The 20,518-nt window shown below is 31.7% G+C and overlaps 1 protein-coding gene across 1 annotated transcript; it reads right to left on the reverse strand.

Annotated features, from left to right (window-relative positions):
• Positions 1-2,458: 2,458 nt before the first annotated feature.
• LOC127724352 (multimerin-2-like) lies at positions 2,459-6,248 on the reverse strand. Its single transcript, XM_052231294.1, has 2 exons — positions 5,636-6,248; positions 2,459-2,951 (listed from the first exon to the last, which is right to left on the reverse strand). Exons 1-2 carry the CDS (start codon positions 6,231-6,233, stop codon positions 2,542-2,544), a joined length of 1,008 nt encoding a protein of 335 aa, XP_052087254.1. The 5' UTR covers positions 6,234-6,248; the 3' UTR covers positions 2,459-2,541.
• Positions 6,249-20,518: the final 14,270 nt, after the last annotated feature.

The raw sequence follows: 20,518 nt of genomic DNA on the forward strand, positions 1-20,518 counted from the left end.
GTTTTTTTATGAATATTTTTCTGTGATTTTGTATAATTTACGGTCTATAATTTACCGAATATGTTAACTGTACAATAACCTGAAATTGACCTACACATGCATTGTTGTTGTAGACTGATAAAGTAGTAAGAAATACACAAATTCTTTCTTGTATATAACACCCGACATTTAATCATCTTTCCTAAAGTTTGATTTGTCTATTTCTTGTGTATATCAATACCCGTAGTCAAAGGGATCATTCTAGCAAAGTCCTCTTTTGAAAACAAAAGAAAGTATAGAGACTTTTAAATTTTGTTACGCATTTACATGATATATCTGTTTTGAAAATTATTGCTTTTAGATAATAAACTTTTCTTAATAAAATGATTTAGAAAACGTACAAAGGATAGGATATTTATGAACCATATACATACACATCATTGCTGTTTACTCGCACTAGGTTTTTGAGTTTGCAAAACGCTATCCTAAATGTGGATTTCTCGATTTTTCAGTCATGGGATTAAACAAGTCAAATGACTTCTAAACATTTAACATCGGTTTTAGAAATAACTAATTTTTGTTTTATTTTTAATTTTTTTGTTCAAGTTAAGCATTCAGCTTCTATATGTTCTTTATAAAGACACTGAAATCTTTAATGACAAATTGTTTCATTGACTGATTATTTATTTCTCAATGTTTACGACTTACCATAAACTGAACAGAAACATGAAATGGTCTTGGTATCAAGTTATTATATATGTTTGCTATAATATAAAAATATCAGGACGACGAAAAGGCATGAAGGTAGATCCAGAAAAGCGCTTCGAACGCATTAAATTATTAACGTGTTGTTTTTATTTTTTTCCAATATAAATCCATGCAAATATCATCGCTTTATCAACAATGAAATGCTGCACACGTGGACATCTTTGTGTTTAGTTTTCTAAATTACTATATTTACTGATTTAATAGAACCTTATATTAAAAATATTGTTGGTTATATCTAATGTTCTTAAATCCTCCACTGATAATTTCGAAATTATTCAGGAAATAACGATCAAATTAGATAAGGCAAAAATAACCTTAGATGGATTGGGCTCCTCTTTTAAGATTAATTTTTCTCCCGAGTTGTACGCAAAGTCAGCCCTACCTCAAACCAAATCCTTGAATCAACGAAAGAATTCAAAATTCGAAGTAACATTTTAATTTATTTTGTGGTAATGAAATCTCATTCTTTCATTGAAAACTGAGAAATTCACCACAGACAGCACCTGATTATGATGATCTTTTCCGATTTTCATGATAGTAATCTGTAATCTGCTATGAACAATAGCGAACAAGTTTGAAAATATACACAACGTAAGAAGGGTCATAATAATCACAACCGTCCTAAAAGAAAACCTAACTGTGTTTTTGTTAGATGTTTTCTTTTTCTGCTTTGTATCGATCTGATGAGTTAAGCCCTCTCAACTGATAAACTTTTAAAGTTTGTTCTTATGATGGACTGTTACTCCACTGTTCTATGATAGGGGATGGTTGGCGCCTTCAAACAAGTTTAACTGCGCCACATTCAACATGATGTGCCTGTTTTAACTCAGGACCCTATAATTGAGTGGTTGTTTTTTTTTTCTTTTGCTGTTTCTCATACTTGTTTAATCGTTCATTGTTTCGAATAGTTTGTTATTGTGTATTCCATTACACACCGGTCCCAGGTTAGGGAAGGGTTTGCACCTTCAAACATGTTAAACCCCGCCATTTTTTTAAGTGCCTGTCCCAAGTCCGGAGCCTATATTTTAGTGGTTTCTCGTTGGTTCGTGTCTGTTAAATTTGTTTTTTCGTAATAGTTTCATACTTTTTTATGTCGGAGATTTTTTATAACCGACTACACGTTATTGATTTTTTGTCTTTGTTGACAGCCATACGGCTGCATATAATAGCTTACATCCACTTTATTTGAACATTGATGGATAGTTGTCTAATTAGCAATCTTACCATGCATACCACACTCCTTATTTTTATTTTAAGAGTGAGAAACGCAAAAATCTTCTTTTAGAGTTAAAATGTGTAATTGAAAAGTCTAAATCGATAAATGGACATGCAATTATAACTATTAGTTTTATTTGTAACAAGTTCCGTAAAATTTAATTCCACAGAATTATTAGAAAATCATCGACTATGTAAAGCAAAAATAGCATCAAAGTTAGCAGTAAAGTGATTTATTTTTTTTATTATTTAATGGAATTAAGACGGATCTAATTATTAACTCATATTGAAATCTATTTTTCATTCCACGGTCTTCCAAGCACAAATCATCAGGAAAGTATTAGTTGTATATATACTTGGATTGTTTATAGTATACATTACGTTATTGAATGGGCATGGGAGTGTCATCAAAACAGCAACACTAAAAATGTGTATTGCTTCTCATAATACATATTTATTTGGATACTACATATTTATTTGGCTAGTACATATTTATTCAGCGTACTATATGTATATTACATATACATATTATTACTCAATTGGGAAAAACTGTATCAAGAAAGGTCCAGCTGCATCATGTTATACGATACGATGTCCAGAAAATGTAGTATATCTATTAGTGTTACTGTACACAGTATAACCTCCCATATTTTCAACAGATATTTTGTCACCTTTCTGTAGACTAAATACAACATCAAATGTTCCGGTCTTATGGCCATCGCCCGTTACATAACTTCCTGCTGTATATTCACTGTTGTGTTTGACCTGGAGATAAAGGCTTTTACCATTCGCAGATATAACAGCTGCGGAAATATGATAGACGCCTTGCCGTGGAGCAGTAAATATCCCGGTACTTGGATCATATCCATTCCCTATGTTAGTCCAGACCTTCTCAAACTTGACATTTGTACGACTTGAAAAATACTGTGAATGTGTTGTATAAGCCGAGAATGCCACAGTGCTTTGTTTTTTCACCAATGCCTCGTAATCTATATAAAAAGAAGAATCAATTATTAGTCCATATAAGAATCATCTTAAATCGAAATTGTGTGATTCATCTCATGAAAAGCTACACATGTTTATTTTTGTCAATCAGTTGGAGTTTCATTGTAGATAAAAGGAATAAATATTTTTTCTATGACTACCTTATCAATATAGATAATCTGTATGCATTGTTTAATACTAGATTATTTATGATATTTTTGAGTTACCTCCCACGACATGTGTTTTATCATGCATTCTATAAAATTAAAGAGTCCATATGAAAAATTATATATGAATTTGAACATATTTTTTTTTCTACATACGATATATAAAAAATAATTTTGTAGACTTACCACCCATGAATCACTATTTGTGTGATTCTTATATGGACTCGTTCGTAATTGTAATCAAATTAATAAAGAATTTATAAAAATGTAAGAATGCATTTACAAAGTAAAATTCATAAAGAATGATTTGGAAAAAATAGGCTTAAAAATTTGCATGAAAAATATTATAAAAATAAATGATAAGTATTTGCAGTTGACAGCATAGGAATAAATGATTAAAATCTTCTTTTAAGTCATTGCTAATATTTTGTTATACATGAACAACCAATAGATCGAAAAAGGGTATATTTGTTTTGTCTTTTTTTTTTGTCTTTTTTTAAACGGTCAAAATTGAACAGGGATGAAATTAAGAACTATATAACTTTAAGTTTAACTAACATTTTTTGAAAGTTTTTTCGTCAATTCTATGTTTATCAAAAACACAAATTATATTACGAGCTACGCTAGATATTGTTGTTCAAGACATTATAGATGCATTATAATTGCAGATTGAATGTGTTTGTAAAACTGTTTGAGGTATTGAAAATGTCAGTAAAGAGTGGAAGAGTTTTCCGTATAGCCTAAATGATTTAATTCATATTTTTGAAATGACAATTAATTGGAAATTTACCTTCGTGAAATTTCATATTCATACCCATTTTGAGGCACATCCTTTTACGTAATAAGGCAATGTTAGATTAAATCTTGCACCTATATTTCTATTAACCCTATACGAAAATGTGCTTTGTAATGGTGACCGATTAGCAAAGATCAAATTACTACCCGAAATTTTAGCTAGTCACAAACTTAAACGATTGTTGACACCGTGAACGGCTATCAGGAAAAAAAGTCTACGTCAGCCACTTGGTCGAGTCGAGACAAAAATGTATCGCACGAAACCCTTGTTGTGTCACGTCACACATTGGTCTAGAGTTTGATCATTAAGCTTTGCATAGACTAGTGACATCATCGGATGTATTTACTTCAGGGAGATACAGTATTTGACAGATGGACGGATAGTGCGATTACTGTAAGGTCAACAAGTACATCAACTTATTGTGAAACAGAAATTAAACAAACAAAATACCAAACAATTAAAAAGCAAAAACCAGGCAGCTTTTTAAAAGCTTATACTTGTTTACACATCTTAAATCAGAGAAATATGTAAACAAAATGATGAGGCAGATTAATTATAAGATCACGGTGTATATTCTGAACACTTGCTTTCCGATAAGAGTAACTCTTGCTTTCAGTTTTTGTTCAGTCTTTGAACCATTAGTTTACTTTCCTTTCATTATTACTGCTCCATATCTCAAAGTTCGTGCATCACATAAGTTAAATAACACTAAATAATTTCGGCACCGAGCTGTGTGTCAGAAAATCTTCTTTATTACGTCAATAAGAATCTATTTTTCAGGATTTATTTGGTTTACAGCAATCGTTACCGAAGATGGAATCGGAGAGAAAGCGTGCTGTTATACACCGTGATATGAGCAGAGAAACATTTTTGCGAAAGCGTGCTAAAAAATATAACACCGAAAAGCTTATATTTAACCATTTTTTAACTAATCAACTTAAAATATAACTTTAAACAATACTTTGGGGCCTCATTGGCCGAGTGGTCTTAGTAGTACAAACACATTTATTACCAAGAGAAAAAAGTAGTCGAACTACTGTATCACTAGCCTGTCAACACTGAGGTTGTGAGTTCGAATCTCGCATGTGGCAGGTGCATTAGTCTCCATACTTATTTGACTAAGATTGTCAGTTTTTCTACCGAAGGTCGGTCGTTATCTCCGGCCACTCCTGCCTCTACTACCACCAATAAAAACTGACTGCCACGAAATAGCACAATAGTGTTGAATGTTACGTTAAACACCAATCAATCAATCAATGAAACAATACTTTTGCAAACAAATGGAGTAGAATATGAAATTATTAGAAAGCTTGAGAAATAAAGACTTCAGAGAAACATGGACATTTTCATGTATAAGGGTGAGAAAATTCACCTAGACTGATAGTTTATAAATTTGGTAGTGTCTTTGGGTACGACAAGAGAAATTCGCCTATTAAATACAATTTTATGTTATGACTCAACAGCTGATTTTACTAGGAATGGCATAAAGAGTGTTACTAGTGGAACATGGCCTGCCGAGCCTTTGGGAACATAAGGGTTTTATTATGTTTGTGTTGGTTTGTGTTGCTCGCACGATCAGTCTTGAGGAAAATTGTAGGGGTTGCCCTTGACAAATTATCATCAATTCATTACACATCAAAAAGTCAAAGAAGTTATAAAATATGAGAGAAATGAGAAAATGCATGTATAAATCACGTGGTACGACTTTTATTATATGAATCCCTACCTTTCTGCTGCTTTTCAATCAGTTGGTGAACTGTTCCATTGGAGGAGAGTCGGAAGTTTTGCAAGGTGAGATCAAATGATTGATTAAATCGCTTTTGCTCTTGGTGAAGAGTATTCTGCATTAATTCCATAGCATTGTTTCTGTTTTTTTCGGCGACAATTAATTCTTCTATTTTCGAAGACAGAGATTCTAACATAGTATTTATCTGTTCTCCGTGATATTCAGTTTCATTTTTCGATTGAATCTTAAAGCGTTCGACAATTTCGTGGTATGAATCGTTATGTCGTAATTGTTCCTGTAATTGGATATCTCGCATTGACTTTACAAATATCTCTGTTTGTTTAATGGCTTCATCCATTTTTTCCAATTTATAGGAAAATGTTTTTTCCCACTTTTTCAACTTTTCTTTATTCAAGTCCATTTTATGTTCCAAACGTACAAGTTTTTCTAAAACCTTTTCTTCAAAATGAAATTTTGAACAGGACATTAACGATTCGGAATTTGAACCAATTGAACTAGATCCAGAAGCCACAATCATTAGGCTTATAAGGAGGACACAGACCAGCAACATCTTCACCATTACTTTCCCAAAAAACATGCATTCAAATTTAACTGCGACCACAGTTACAACGTTCGTAATTTGAATACAGTTTATTCTGACACTTTAATCCTTGACGATGACATATCACAGGCTCACATAAGACACTAAATCGCTCACCTGGCAAACACAGAACATTTTGAAATTTTAGTTATATATATATATATAGCAAATATACATGACATGACGGGTGTAATGAGTGCGATCAATCTCAATAACTATTTTCTTCTGTAACGGGATCAGATTGTTTCTTTATGCTAAAATCAGGAATGAAATTCATTTGTATAATTAACATTTGTCTCCACATGTGGAGCAGGATTTGCTTACCCTTACGGAGAACCTGAACAACATCCCCAACCCTCCAGTAACTGGTGGGCTCGTGTTGCCCAGGTTGTTTTTTTGTTCTTCTTTGTTTTTGTACTGTTTTTCATTTCCTCCTTTTTCTTTTTTTTTTTTGTTATAGCATTGTCAGATTGTTTTCGTCTTATGAGGTTGAATATCCCATTGGTATTTTTTTCCTCTCTTTTACAAAGCTCACCTCTTTTCAAAATTAAATAACCCTCCTCTTAACAGCAATTATAATATACATTACAACAGAATTGTTATATGAAGAACTCAATTAGCTTGTTTATCATTTTTAGTGATTACTATTTCATTGTGTTGATTTCAAGGAAATATTTAAAACTTTTAATGATTATATATAAAAATCATCAACAAAGGGTTATTACTATTCATAGTGTCGATCATGTGACAAATAAGTATCTTTATGTCTTGGTGATCACTTTTATTGTGTACAGTTTATGTTACATATTTGAGATTCAAAAATTAATGCAAACATTTGTGAAATACCTATATTTGAAATCAAACAACGTTGTCAGCCTTGTCAGCATTTTTAAAGATCTTGTATTGCTGATAATTTTTCTATAAACAGTTTATATGGGCTTTGCTCATTGTTTAAGGCCGTATGATGACTTATAGTTGTTAATTTCTGTGTCATTTGGTCTCTTGTGAAGAGTTGTCTCATTTGCAATCATACCATAATTTACTCCGAATGGCAATATATTATATTTTTCTTCTTCCCCGAAATAAAAAAACATAATAGCCGATTTTAGATTTTGTCGTTTTATCCCTGTGTAGGATTCTTAGATATTGCAGTTATGATGTTTGGTTTGCAGGGACAAAACAAACACAACCATTTTATTAGATTTTGAATGGATCATTCGAATGAAATTAGTTGAAACTGGTTCTGTGGTTTTTTAATGAGATTGTTTTTTTTAAACATGTCGGACTTCCCGATGGCAATATCATGCACGGCTAGTAGATCCAGGTGAGCTTTTAAGTGTGTTTCCTTACGAAACAAAGTACCTTGTCAGCAGATTCTTGTCAATATATAAATTTCTATCTTTTTGCAATATCAAGGCTTAAAATCTTAAACGACAAAAAGAAATTTGACAAATGTAAAAACAATTGCCTTATCATCGCTGTGATAATAACTGTTTTAAGTGCTTTTTTTCATACACTTATATCAAGAAGTCAAGTTCTGAGAACTTGTCAAAATAATTTTACAGGACTTTGCACAAACAAGATTTAGAATTTTATAAACTTATTCACCTCTTACTATGACCAAGAGATATTCATGTAAAAAGACACGTGTTTATTTCTTGTTAAATACCACATATTTGAACTTCAGGGACGTGTAAGCTTATTGCCGAAGCTGTCATTAGATAATGTATTGTCGTGAAATGTATATCAATATTGAAAACCAAATGCATATTAAAGCATTTCAGAAAACCGGCAATTTTTTATCCAAGCAATATATTGGTTTTCATTCAGTTAACTATACAAAATATGGAATATAAACAGCTGTTACGCTTACCTCTAAAGAATTATTGATTAAGTAGACCAAATTGGCTTCCTTAAAGTCATATGAAACTTCAAAATTAAAAAACAGTTAAACATGTTTTATATACTTGAATGGCTAAGTTGTACTCTAAAAGAAGTGAACGTGAACTTTTTTTTCGAAAAAAAAATCCTTTTTATTATCAAAATCTTCATAAATGTACCGATATTGAATTATTGGCTTCCAAATCACTAATTCGCCGATATTTTCCCGTATGCAGTGACCTTAACTACGAGACCTCTCGCTATTATTTCGGCAACCGCAGAGCGCAAGTGCGAGGGGAAAACCGTGATGAAAGAATGTTAAAACACGTGCTCTTGAAAGTAAATAAAAATAACAGATTCTTATTGAACAAATCTAATACAACAAATCATATTTAACAACTGCCAAGAAATAGTTTAATTAACAAATGGCAACGCATGGAAAATATAAAAACAAATGGCATGGCTCTTTCAATTCACTTATATGTTGCGCTTTCCACGTGCTCTGTTTTTATTGTTTATCAATATCACGATCCGGTAAACTTCGGCAACAAACTCGAATATAATAAGCTTGCGTTCAACAACCACTGAATGAAATATTATTTGTCGATAATACGTTATAGATGTGTTACAGTAATGAATATAAAAAAGGTGCATGCTAACTTAGTTTAGTATATATGCATGCATTGGTTCAATAATTTCGATAACATTAAAATTTCAAGAAACTCGTTGCATATGACTTTAACTGTTACAGATAAAAACAATTTTGTTATTTTCAAGCATAAAACTTAACTGTCACATCATGTTACAATTGCAAAAATAAATCAAATGACCAGTTTACGTACTTCATTCTTTGTTTTGTTTTTGTTGTTTTGTTTTAGTTTGTTTTATTTTATTTTATTTTATTTTGTTTTGTTTTGTTTTGTTTTGTTTTGTTTTGTTTTGTTTTGTTTTATTTTGTTTTGTTTTATTCTGGTCTGGTCTGGTCTGTTTTATTTTTTAATTTATTATTAAATTTTTTAGGGGTGTGACGTGTGAAAAGTGTTTGAGACAAATATATCCCTTACGGTAAAATAAATAAAACTCTGTTTATCATTTCTGTTTCAAGATAAACACAAGTAAAATTTAACGAAATGATATTCTACTATTCCAAGCAGGAGTCTCCATATATCTAGTGTAGGTACAATCGACATTTGATTATTTTTAGATATTTGATTTAATCGACAATATTGTGATATATTTCATCTTAATTTCTTGACCTTATCATATACAAAGAAGCTGATAAAATAGCGACATATTCCAGGGACTCATCCTTACCACTCTTTGCATTTTAAGATTTTATGTTTTGCATAGGAAAACAAACAAACAATTAAATTGAACTCGTAATTTCTTGGCTGTAGCATAAAATGTAATTATAAAAACTGTTCTGACCTAATTACCTTACATTTCTTTGTAAAACAAACCATCGTATAAATAGAATATGACAACGTGTGTATTTCGCGCGGAAAATCACACACTGCAAAAGCATGTCAAAATGCGAAATAGTAATTCATTAGAATTACGTAAGCAGTTATTGATTATCTTTTTTTATTCACAAATCCCGAGTCATTATACAAAGAAATGTATAGGTTGGACTTTGTAAATACAGCTGTTTCACAAACCATGCCTCTTTTGGGGAAGATATATAATATTCATTGATATTTTGTTTTGTTTACGTACTGGTTCCCAGATATGATCTCTATGTTTCATCTCATAGAGACATAACTTGGGAATGTTACCAGTATAAAAGTACATAGTTGCGGTGAAAATTGAATTCTGAAGTAGGCCAAAAGTGAAGTCAGGGGTAGTACAGAATTTTAGTATAAGTTTAAACTCTAACAAGTTCGGGGCATATAAATGTTGAAAATATGCTGCACAGCCCTATGTTTTGACCTTTGAATAAAATAGTAATGCATATCAACTTTCCATTCTAGGATATAATTTTTTACGAAACTTCATAGTAAAAGTGGCACAGTTTTAGCCGCAAAGGGAGTTCCTATGGGAAATTGCATTGTCTATATTTACAGAAATGCAACCAATAGAGACGAATAGGTCAATGTATTTGAAAATGAGGACTTTAGGATTTATCTATGCAGGTGAATATCGGAGAAAATCGATCTTTTTACCCTTCCACATGGTAAATGTTATGTACATTCCGTAATCCAGGAACCTTATTTTCAATCACATTTTGTATATCTTAGTGTTGAGGCAATTGATTTCAGCTTATATTTATCTTTGCCCGTCCCAGTTACGAATAGGAGGCATTTTATAAACCCTTTTAAATTCCTTCAAATTTCTAGACTCCGGACGATTTATTTAGCTGAAGTTTAGACTCTTGTCAATTGTTATAGAACGTGGGTATACCTCTTAATGTTTTTTTTTTGTATTGTTGAGTTTCTTTTTTCATTGACGTATACCTTACATTTCCTGTTATTCTGTCGGTTTAGTACAAAGCAAGGTTCATTTTCATTATAACATTAATATATAGATATAGGAAGATGTGGTATGAGTGCCAATGAGACAACTCTCCATCCAAGTTACAATTTATAAAAGTAAACCATTATAGGTCAAGGTACGGCCTTCAACACGGAGCATTGGCTCATACCGAACAGCAAGCTATAAAGGGCCCCAAAAAATTACTAGTGTAAAATCATTCAAACGGAAAAACCAACGGTCAAATCTATATAAAAACGAGAAACGAGAAACACGTATGAAATACATAAACAGACGACAACTACTGTAATCAGATTCCTGACTTTGGACAGGTGCAAACATTTGCAGCGGGATTAAACGTTTTAATGGTACTAAACCTTCTCTCTTTTCTGAAACAATAGTATAACATCACAACATAGAAAACACACTATAAAATATGTTTCAATTCTGATAAGCATGTATTAATTGCCACTGGACGTTAAACATAAAGCAATCATCATCAATATATTATTGTTGTCTCGTGTCATAATCTTTTCGAATAAATAAATATTTCAAGTTTATCATATTTCTTTTTATATTTATATCACTATTAAACCGATATATTCATTGCATCGTTTTTTCTCCCATCACAGCAGATATCTAATTATATATTCTTGTAGAATAGGAGAATTTCACCCACCCAATCAATGACTTTTCAATAGTGTGCTCAATTTCGTAACCTGCAATGTGTATATAAAATGTGATAATAGTTCTTTTTATCGGGCGTACCACTGTCTGTATCACTCTGCTCAGCTCTTAAAAAAATTGCATTTCATGGCTTTGTGACGTCACATACGTTGACCCAGCCTTAATAACTTTGACCCGGACATATCAGCGACGTCATAATGTATGAACCGACGTTTGGCCCGAACTTATCAATAAACTCATCATAGATACCAGGATTAAATTTTGTATTTACGCCAGACGCGCGTTTCGTCTACAAAAGACTCATCAGTGACGCTCGAATCCAAAAAAGTTAAAAAGGTCAAATAAAGTACGAAATTGAAGAGCATTGAGGACCAAAATTCCTAAAAGGTTTGCCAAATACAGCTAAGGTAATCAATTCCAGTCATCTTCCGGTTTGATGGTGAAACAAAGAAAACACTTGTTTCTATCATGCAAAATACGCAAATACAACCCGATAAATCGGTTATCTTATTTGTCTGCATATTTATATTGAAATATATTAGCTGCTCGACACAATATGTAGCCATTTTGAACTCGTTCGCTGCGCTCACTCGACAAAAAGCTTCATATTGTGACTTCCAGCTGATACTTTACAATATCAGTATGCAGACAACCTGATAATCGGTACGAACATTTGTAAAATCAGTTCACCTGATTAGAATTAATTGTTGATACTGAGTCACAAGTAATCTCATAAAAATACAAAGGATTGTGTGTCTACAGACTGAAGTGAAGTAGATGCAAAAGTATTAACTACACAGCCGCGTTAGATAATATACAGAGTCACTATATGTTAACAACCGTATATACTAAGATTAAAGCATTTTTAATCTCGTGTAGCTACGTCATTTGAATACTTACCTGCATTTCTCTGTAGCGGGTGAAAAAGCAACCTGTAATTTTATGTGCAATCTTGGTAATATTTTCACAAGCGTTTTGATTAGTTAACAATCTATAAAAGATTAGGATTCGCGATCTTTTATCTTCATTTGGTCGTGCGTGTATCATTGTGATGTAAGTCATGTTTCTAAATGTTGAGTAATTGAACATGGTTAAAAGAGACAAAAAGTTTATGATAAAGTATTGTGAATTGTTACAACGAGTACTTACGTCAACTGATTGATAATGATAACATTAGCAATTGACAGTTTATTTCATCACAGGTGGGCTAAACGAACACAAAAATTGGTTTGGAAAGATATAGGGAAATTGTCTCTTCAGAGTTTCAAGTTAATCATCCATCAAAATACATTAATATGCAAAATCACTCTAGATTTAAAAGGAAATAGTTTTGAATAACTTTGAATACATTAATCCTTAAATTTATTTTTGATTATTCAGTGTCTCTGTTAAATATATTGAAGATATTTATCTTAAATAGAACATGTTTTTGTAAATGTTCATCGTAGAACTCCTTTTGTGTGTACATACGTACGTCCTCGTTATAACAATAAAAAATACTTGCAAATAACATCATCCAGTCAGGTTTTCTTCAAATTGTTAATCATCATTCAATCAGATCGAAAATACAAAATAATTGACAGTAGTGGGCAGTGATAAACAAACTGGTTGAGTCTTACAAATTCTACACCAATGACCCGACAAACAAATACTTTTTATTAAGATAAAACGACTGCAAACAATTACTTTATCACAACAGGGGATAAGTCGCTTGCAGTAAAATTATACGAGATAAATGTTATTGTTTCATTTAGGATCTTCAAGTGGGCTCATATTGCTCTCTGTCAGTGTTTGATATCTCTGATATAAAAATAATTGGGAATATGAGCCCGTATGCCTTTTAAAGTCCGAATAACAATATATTTTTCTTGAATGTCTTGATTTCAACACTCATTTCAATGTTTATCTTCGGTTTTCTTCACAATTTATATGGACTCATATCTCCTGTTTAGGTAACTAATGATAGTGCAGGTTTAACCGGGATATTTCATTCCAGTATGATTTAATGTTTATATTCAAGTTGACGTTAAGAATAAATGCTAAATTTTAACTTGGTTTTCCTTTTAGAAGCTGACCATGTATGGCGGCTGAACTGTGAACTCATCTCTTATTGCCTATTCTGTACAAGAACTACCTTACTTAATAGTAAATTTATGACAAAAAGACGTTGTTTGCAAGTCAACAAGCCAGCAACCATGCAAAAATGTCATAGCTATTAAAACTTTCGTATTTGGAACGGGCGTGTTGTAACAAGCAAAAACAAGATACATTTTTAAAGAAATGGAAAAAAAGAAAGACCAAACAAACAATTCAAACACATACCCACTTTCTGATTTGGCAGTGATATCCAATTTCGTATATAATACAACATGTTTCCGTTTTTTTTTTTGTTGTCAAACGTGATAAGTACACGTAAATGGTTCCTTTCGTACAAAATGTTTGACAAGAATCATTTCATGTATTATAGTTGAAAGCCATTTTTTTATCCATTGAGGTTGGGGAACCACAATGACTTGACTACAGGTTCATTCCTACCTTTGGACAGACTCATACACTCTAGGATTAAACATGATTGTGAACGCTCATTCCTATATCAATCATGAGTTGGTGGTGTAAATGCACAACATAAGAATAATCTGTACAAGACAGCTGGATATGGCTTTCTTCAGCGGATCGTAAGCACAAAAAAAGACAAAAAAAGACAAAAACCAAGTATTGATCCAAGTCAGTGAGTCCAAATCCAATTTTTACAAAGTCAATCGATACACTTTCAACGGGTTTATCAAAGACGTCCCATGGAGACAAAGAAAAAAAATATGACCTTATGTCATGGAAAATATCAGTATTGACAGGATGTAAGACTAGATGTTAATAGCTAAATAGCAAAACATGGTAATCTATGTAGCAAACTATTACAAATAAAACCAAAGCTTGTACCAATAATGACAATAGTGAAGGATTTTATTACAATGTTTATTTGATTATATATAAGAATCGTTTTATTCTATGGAACAATATGTTTAAATGGATTGTTTCTAAATGTACGTGCTCTTTAAAAACATCATTCTAAACATTATTGTTTTGTATTGGTTGTCGTTAGTTCATGTCAGTCATATTTGTTTTTCGTAAATTGTTTTCTTATACATTTGGCTGTTAGTTTTCTCAATTGAATTGTTTAATATTATTTATGTCTGGCCCTTTTATAGCCGACTGTACGGTGTGTGTTTTTCTCATTGTTAAAGCCCGTACGGTTGCCTATAATTGCTTACATTCACTAAATTTGAACTTTGGTGGATAGTTGTCTCATTCGAAATCATACCTCATCTCCTTTTTTTATTTTTTATGGTGTATTTTATTAACTTCCACACCAAGTTTCTGTTGCCAATGAAAGAATTAAGGAAAATTATTGTATTTTATGGTAGTGAAATCCCTGACTAAATAGTTTATCAGGTATATACTTAATTTCTGCATAAAATTCCTCGCACATGTCTATCGTCAATTATCAGGTTTTAATGAAAGTAAACTGTAATCTGCTATGCACCATTGCGGACATGTTTGAAAATATACACACGTAAGAAGAGTTAAAAAAAGAATATAACCGTCTAAGAAAGAAAGTTTAACAATAAGGAACGCAAAAATCATCTCTTTTGTCAGACATTTTGAGGAGAGTTCACATGTGTAATTGAAAAATCCAATTTGAAAAATGGACAATTACTACTATGAGTTTTATTTCGATAGGTTACTCGTCAAGGGTAAATTCTAATAGTATTATTAGAACAGTATCGACTATTTAAAGTTAAAGTATCACAAGGTGTTGGATAAGTGATTAATGTTTTCTATTTAATGGAATTTAGAAAGGTCTTAATTGTTAATTCATTTTGAAATCTATATGTATTCCACAGTCGTCCATGCCCAAACCATCATGAAAGTAAAAATATTTCAAACTTTCAATATTTGTTAACGCATTACATAATTAGGTGGGCAAAGAGTGTCATAAAAAAAACTGCACTCACAAAACTTTGTAATCAAAATTCATATGCATTCCGCTTAGCTATTATGCTAGGATAGTAAATAAATATCACGTTATGTTTTTCAAAATTGAGAATAAAGTGCATCTAGAAACGTCCAACTAAAATCTAAAACCATTCTGAGTTGAAAGCGTGAGTCTGTTTTTGTGATAAGATGTCCAGAAAATGTAGTGTAACCATTACTGTCACTGTACACATCGTAATGTCCCTTACTTCCAACAGATACGTTGTCTCCTTCGTTTAGATTTAACACAACATCGAATGTACCAGGCCTATAGCCGGCACCATTTATATAACTTCCTGCTGTATATACATTATTGTGTTTGACATGGAGATGAAGGCTGATACCACTCACAGACAAAACAACTGCGGAAATATGATAGACGCCTTGACGTGGAGCAGTAAATATCCCGGTACTTGGATTATACTCTTTTCCGATGTTAGTCCAGACCTTCTCAAACTTGATAATTGTATTACTTGTAATATCCTGTCGTTTCGTCGTGTAAGCTGAGAATGCCACAGTGCTCTGTTTCTTCATCAATACCTCATAATCTGCATAAAGAATACATATATATACATATGTATTCAAGAGTTCGTATAAATGTATGAATAGTTGATGATTATAAAGTGAAAACCATGAAGAATTTATTGTGATAGAAATCCATACATATAAACAGCTGCATTAAATAATGCCATATCATAAAGAGAAACGATTAATTATTTCCCGTTTGAAGAATCAATGTAAAAATAAAAATAAGAAAATTCCGATTGATATTATTAGGAGTTTTAAATACAATCAAATAGTCTTATTTATTCTGTATTTATTTTACTCAAAGGATCAAAATCGAAAAGTTGATGAAACAACTTGACATTTAGATATAATTTGAGGTCGAAATAACATATCTCAAAGATATTTGGTGTATCTGTGAGACAAAAATTGTACTACGTGATATACATGATATACATGCTATTGCTGTTAATCGTGTGTTAATTTGATATCCTTATTCATATTGTACGATATTTGTAAAATTGTATGCGATAATTTCAGCGTTTACCCTACATAGTCTTTTATGCATATTTTTGGAAGTTTCATAAACATCATGCTTTGTGATGATAAGCGTTGCCGATAAATTTAAATTACCACGAGAAATGTAACGTTATTTGCAACCCATATTGCTGGATAGCCTACATTCCAAATAAGTATTTCAATTAGGCATCAAAACATTTGACAGCCATGTTTTCTTTATTTTCATCAATTTCAAAAGTCCAAAATCAGTATTCATGATCAACATATCAAAATGTAATGATAAATAATAACTGTCGGTATACATGTAGATATATATCTGTATAAGGCCTTGGTAGTTTAATGCAGATTTTGATATTTGAATAGTAACACGCATACATGTCAAATATGCAAAACTCTCAACGTGAATTAACCATGACTTATTAGCTGAACATTTTGTTCAACATATTAATTAAACGAAATCATTAAAAATCCGAAAAGAGTAATGAACAGCTTGATTTATAACTTTTGAAACAATTCTTGTGTAATTCAATAGAATTAGTAATACATTTAAGAATCAGATAGTCAACAAAAACAAGATCTCTCAAAATCCAAGATTTATGAAATAATTCAAATTTGACTAGCAAAGATAATAAAACAAAATTTTCTATAAAACCCTTCGTTTTTTTTGTGTATAGGGGTTAGAAAATTGATATGGACTCGTGTTTTAGATATGTGTAGTGTCTTGAGATTAGACAGAAGAAAAACAATATGAGACTATGACTTAGCAATATACCGGTACTTTACTAAGAGTGGCAAGGAGAGTGAAACTAGAGAAACATGATCTGCCAAGGTTACAAAATATTAGGAAAACTTAGAAAATGTACGAATAACGTGGTACAAATTTTATCAAATGATAGAATGCTACCTTTCTGCTGCCTTGTAGTCAATTCATCAATTGTTCTTAAGTTTTCTAGGATAACATCAAATGCATTGAATCGGTTCTGCTCTTGATGTAGAGTATTCTGCAATGATTCTACAGCATTTTCCCGTTTTTTTCGGCGACACTGAATTCTTCTATGTTTGAAGACAGAGATTCTAACAAAGTGTTCATCTGTTCTCCATGAAATTTAGTTTCATTTTTCGATCCACCCTTGAAACGTTCGACAATTTCGTGGTATGAATGATTAATCCGTAGTTGTTCCTGTAATTGGATACCTCGCACTGATTCAACAAATGTCTCTGTATTTTTTATTGCTTCATCCATTTTTTCCAATTTAAAGGTAAATGCGTCTTCCCACTTTTTTTTTTTAACTTTTTTTCATTTAATTCCATTGTATGTTCCAAACGTACAAGCTTCTCTAAAACCTTTTCTTCAAGGTGAAATTTTGAACAGGACATTAACGATTCGGAATCGGAACCAACTGAACTAGATCCAGACGCCACAATCATTAGGCTTATATGGAGGACACAAAAGAGCAACATTTTCACCAATACTTTCCAAAAACATGCATTCAATTTTAATTGCGACCACAGTTACAACGTTCGTACTTAAATAATTTGAATACAGTTAATCGTGACACGTTAATCCTTGACGATGACATATCACAGGCTCAAATGTTACACTGAATTCCTCATCTGGCAAATAATTTTTTTTTGTTTATTCAAATATACATGACATAACAGGTGTAATGAGTGCGATTAATTATTTTCCATTTTCCTCATTACCAGGATCAGATTGTTTCTTTACGCTTAAAATATGAATGGAATTCATTTGTCAAGTTTACATTTGTCTCCACATGTGAAGCAGGATTTGTATACCTTTACAGAGAACCTGAACCCCCCCCCCCACCCACCCCCCCACCCCCCCCCCCCCCCCCCCCCCCCGGTTTCTTGTGGGTTCATGTTTTATTTTTCCTTGTTGTGTTTTGTGAACTGTTTGTCTTTTCGTCGTTTTTAGTTTTTTTGCCATGGCATTATCAGTCTTATGAGGTTGAATATCCCATTTGTATTTTTATATATACATAGTGTCGATCATTTGAAAAATAAATATCTTAATGTCTTATGACAATTTGATTGTGCACAGTTTATGATACATATTTGAGTTTTAAATATAATCGCAAAAAAAAGTCAAATATCTCATTTTTGACATCAATAACTACTATATTGTGAATGAAACAACGATGTCAGTCTTGTCAGCATTTTATGTCGGGAGATTTTCTATTGCTGATAAGTTTTCTGTTTAAAGTTTCTATCTTTCTGTCATAATTCTTAAGAAAATAGACAAAATGGAAATATTTATCAAAAATCAATAAAAATAATTATTATGATACTAAGGTTTTAACTCCCTCAGGTAAAGTTGACCTTAGATGGCTAAGGCTATTTCTAGGTCCTTTTTGGTTATATAGCTCTTCAACTTATTCGGTAATTATAATCCTTGGCTTTCAAAAAAAATCGGCTTTAAACGTTCCTGGTGAAGGTAAATCCAGAAAGGATCTTCGGACGCATGCAATTTATACCGTGTTGTTTTCATTTTTATAGGCAATAGTTACTGATAATTTCAGTCAAAGTATTGCTTATAATTTTTCCTATTTCCACTGTTTCAATATCTATAATACTTTTCAAGATCCTTCATGGGATATTGTTTGCAATTAGTTAATATATGGTTTCAGAGGAGAAACTTTGTTTTTTTAAATCACTACGATGAATGTAGAATTCTTAGCATGGCGGCAATGGTGTTTGACTTGCAGGAACAAAAAACACAACCTTTTTATTAGATTTTGAATGGATCATTCGAGTGAAGTTGGTTGAAACTGGGTCTGTAGTTTCTGACTCGATTTTTTTCAAAGACGTTGGGCGTTGGTGATGGCAATATTACACATGGCTCATAGATCCAGGTGAGCTATAAAATGCATTTTCTCACGAAGCAAAGCACCTTGACAGCAAAATCTGTTAAATATATAAATTTCTATTTTTTGCAATATCAACGCTTTAAATCTTAAAAAAAATACTGTTTATGTTCTTTCATACACTTATATCAAGAAGTCAAGGTCGGAGAACCTGTCATAATAATTTTACAGTAATTTGCACAAACAAGATATTAAAATTTTATTAACTTATTTACTTCTAACTGGGACCAACAGATGGTCATGTCAAAGGACAGATGCATGTATTCATTCCTTGTTATTCAAGAAAACACATATTTGACCTTCAGGGACGTGTTTGCTTATTGTCAAAGCTGTCATTTGATTTTTAAAAATAAAATAAAAAAGTATTGGCCTGAAATGTACATAAAAATTGAAAACCAACTTTAAGGCATATTGAAGCATATCAGAAAGCTATGCATTTAATAAAATTTTACAAAATGATAATCCGCTATTCCAAGCAGTAGTCTCAATTGACCATTGACCACCAATTAATTAGTCTGCCCTATCAATAACGTTATCTTTTACAACTGTGACATGTGCCACTTCTCTCATAAACGGGTAATTTCAAATGCATTTCTATGCCTTACTGAGAGTTGTATTTCGAAGATTAATGTATATGTTTACACAACTTAATAATAGTAATAATATTAAATGCATATTTCATGCTTTCGAGTAACTCAAATTTGATTTCTGGCATTGAATATATATTGTTGTCAAGGCGAATTTCAAAAGCTCAATAAAGATTGATTCTGCAAATTGATTATTTTTTTCTTTTTAATCTAATTTAAATATCGCCTTGCATAGTCTACATGAGTTATATAAATCTTCAGAAATAAGTTATTAAAATTCACTATAAATATTTGTAAACCACTTTTATCTACCATTATTTTCTTTTTGTCATACAAACTCTTTCAGCCAAAGTTTGGGATAAAAAAAAAGTTGTAAAGTTGCCATATTAGGTCTTTTAGGTAAATTTGTAATTCATAGTCCATGTTATACAGGGGGAGGTATGTTTTACCATCAACAACCATGTCTTTGCCACTAACAGTATATTTTATTGAAATATAAATGATGTACACTTGACCAGGACGAACACCTAACATTTTCGGACGCCAACACGTCAGACATGTGGATCCAATTAGCCGACTTCCGTTTCTCTTATGTATTGTAGATTTTTATTGAGTGACAATGTGAGTAACAAATCATCATGGAAAATTGCAAATTATTTCCTTCTCTAAAAACTTGCAATTGTACAATTAATACCTTTTCTAAAAAGCTGACAATTAG

The sequence above is a fragment of the Mytilus californianus genome, unplaced genomic scaffold (genome assembly GCF_021869535.1).
Source record: "Mytilus californianus isolate M0D057914Y unplaced genomic scaffold, xbMytCali1.0.p SCAF_14, whole genome shotgun sequence".
Lineage (NCBI taxonomy): Eukaryota > Metazoa > Mollusca > Bivalvia > Mytilida > Mytilidae > Mytilus > Mytilus californianus.

Coding starts and splice junctions, on each gene's coding strand:
- LOC127724352 (XM_052231294.1), bottom strand. CDS start 6,233: ATGTTTTTTGGGAAAGTAATGGTGAAGATGTTGCTGGTCTGTGTCCTC. Junction 2,952..5,635: donor GATTGAAAAGCAGCAGAAAG/GTAGGGATTCAT, acceptor CTTTTTATATAG/ATTACGAGGCATTGGTGAAA.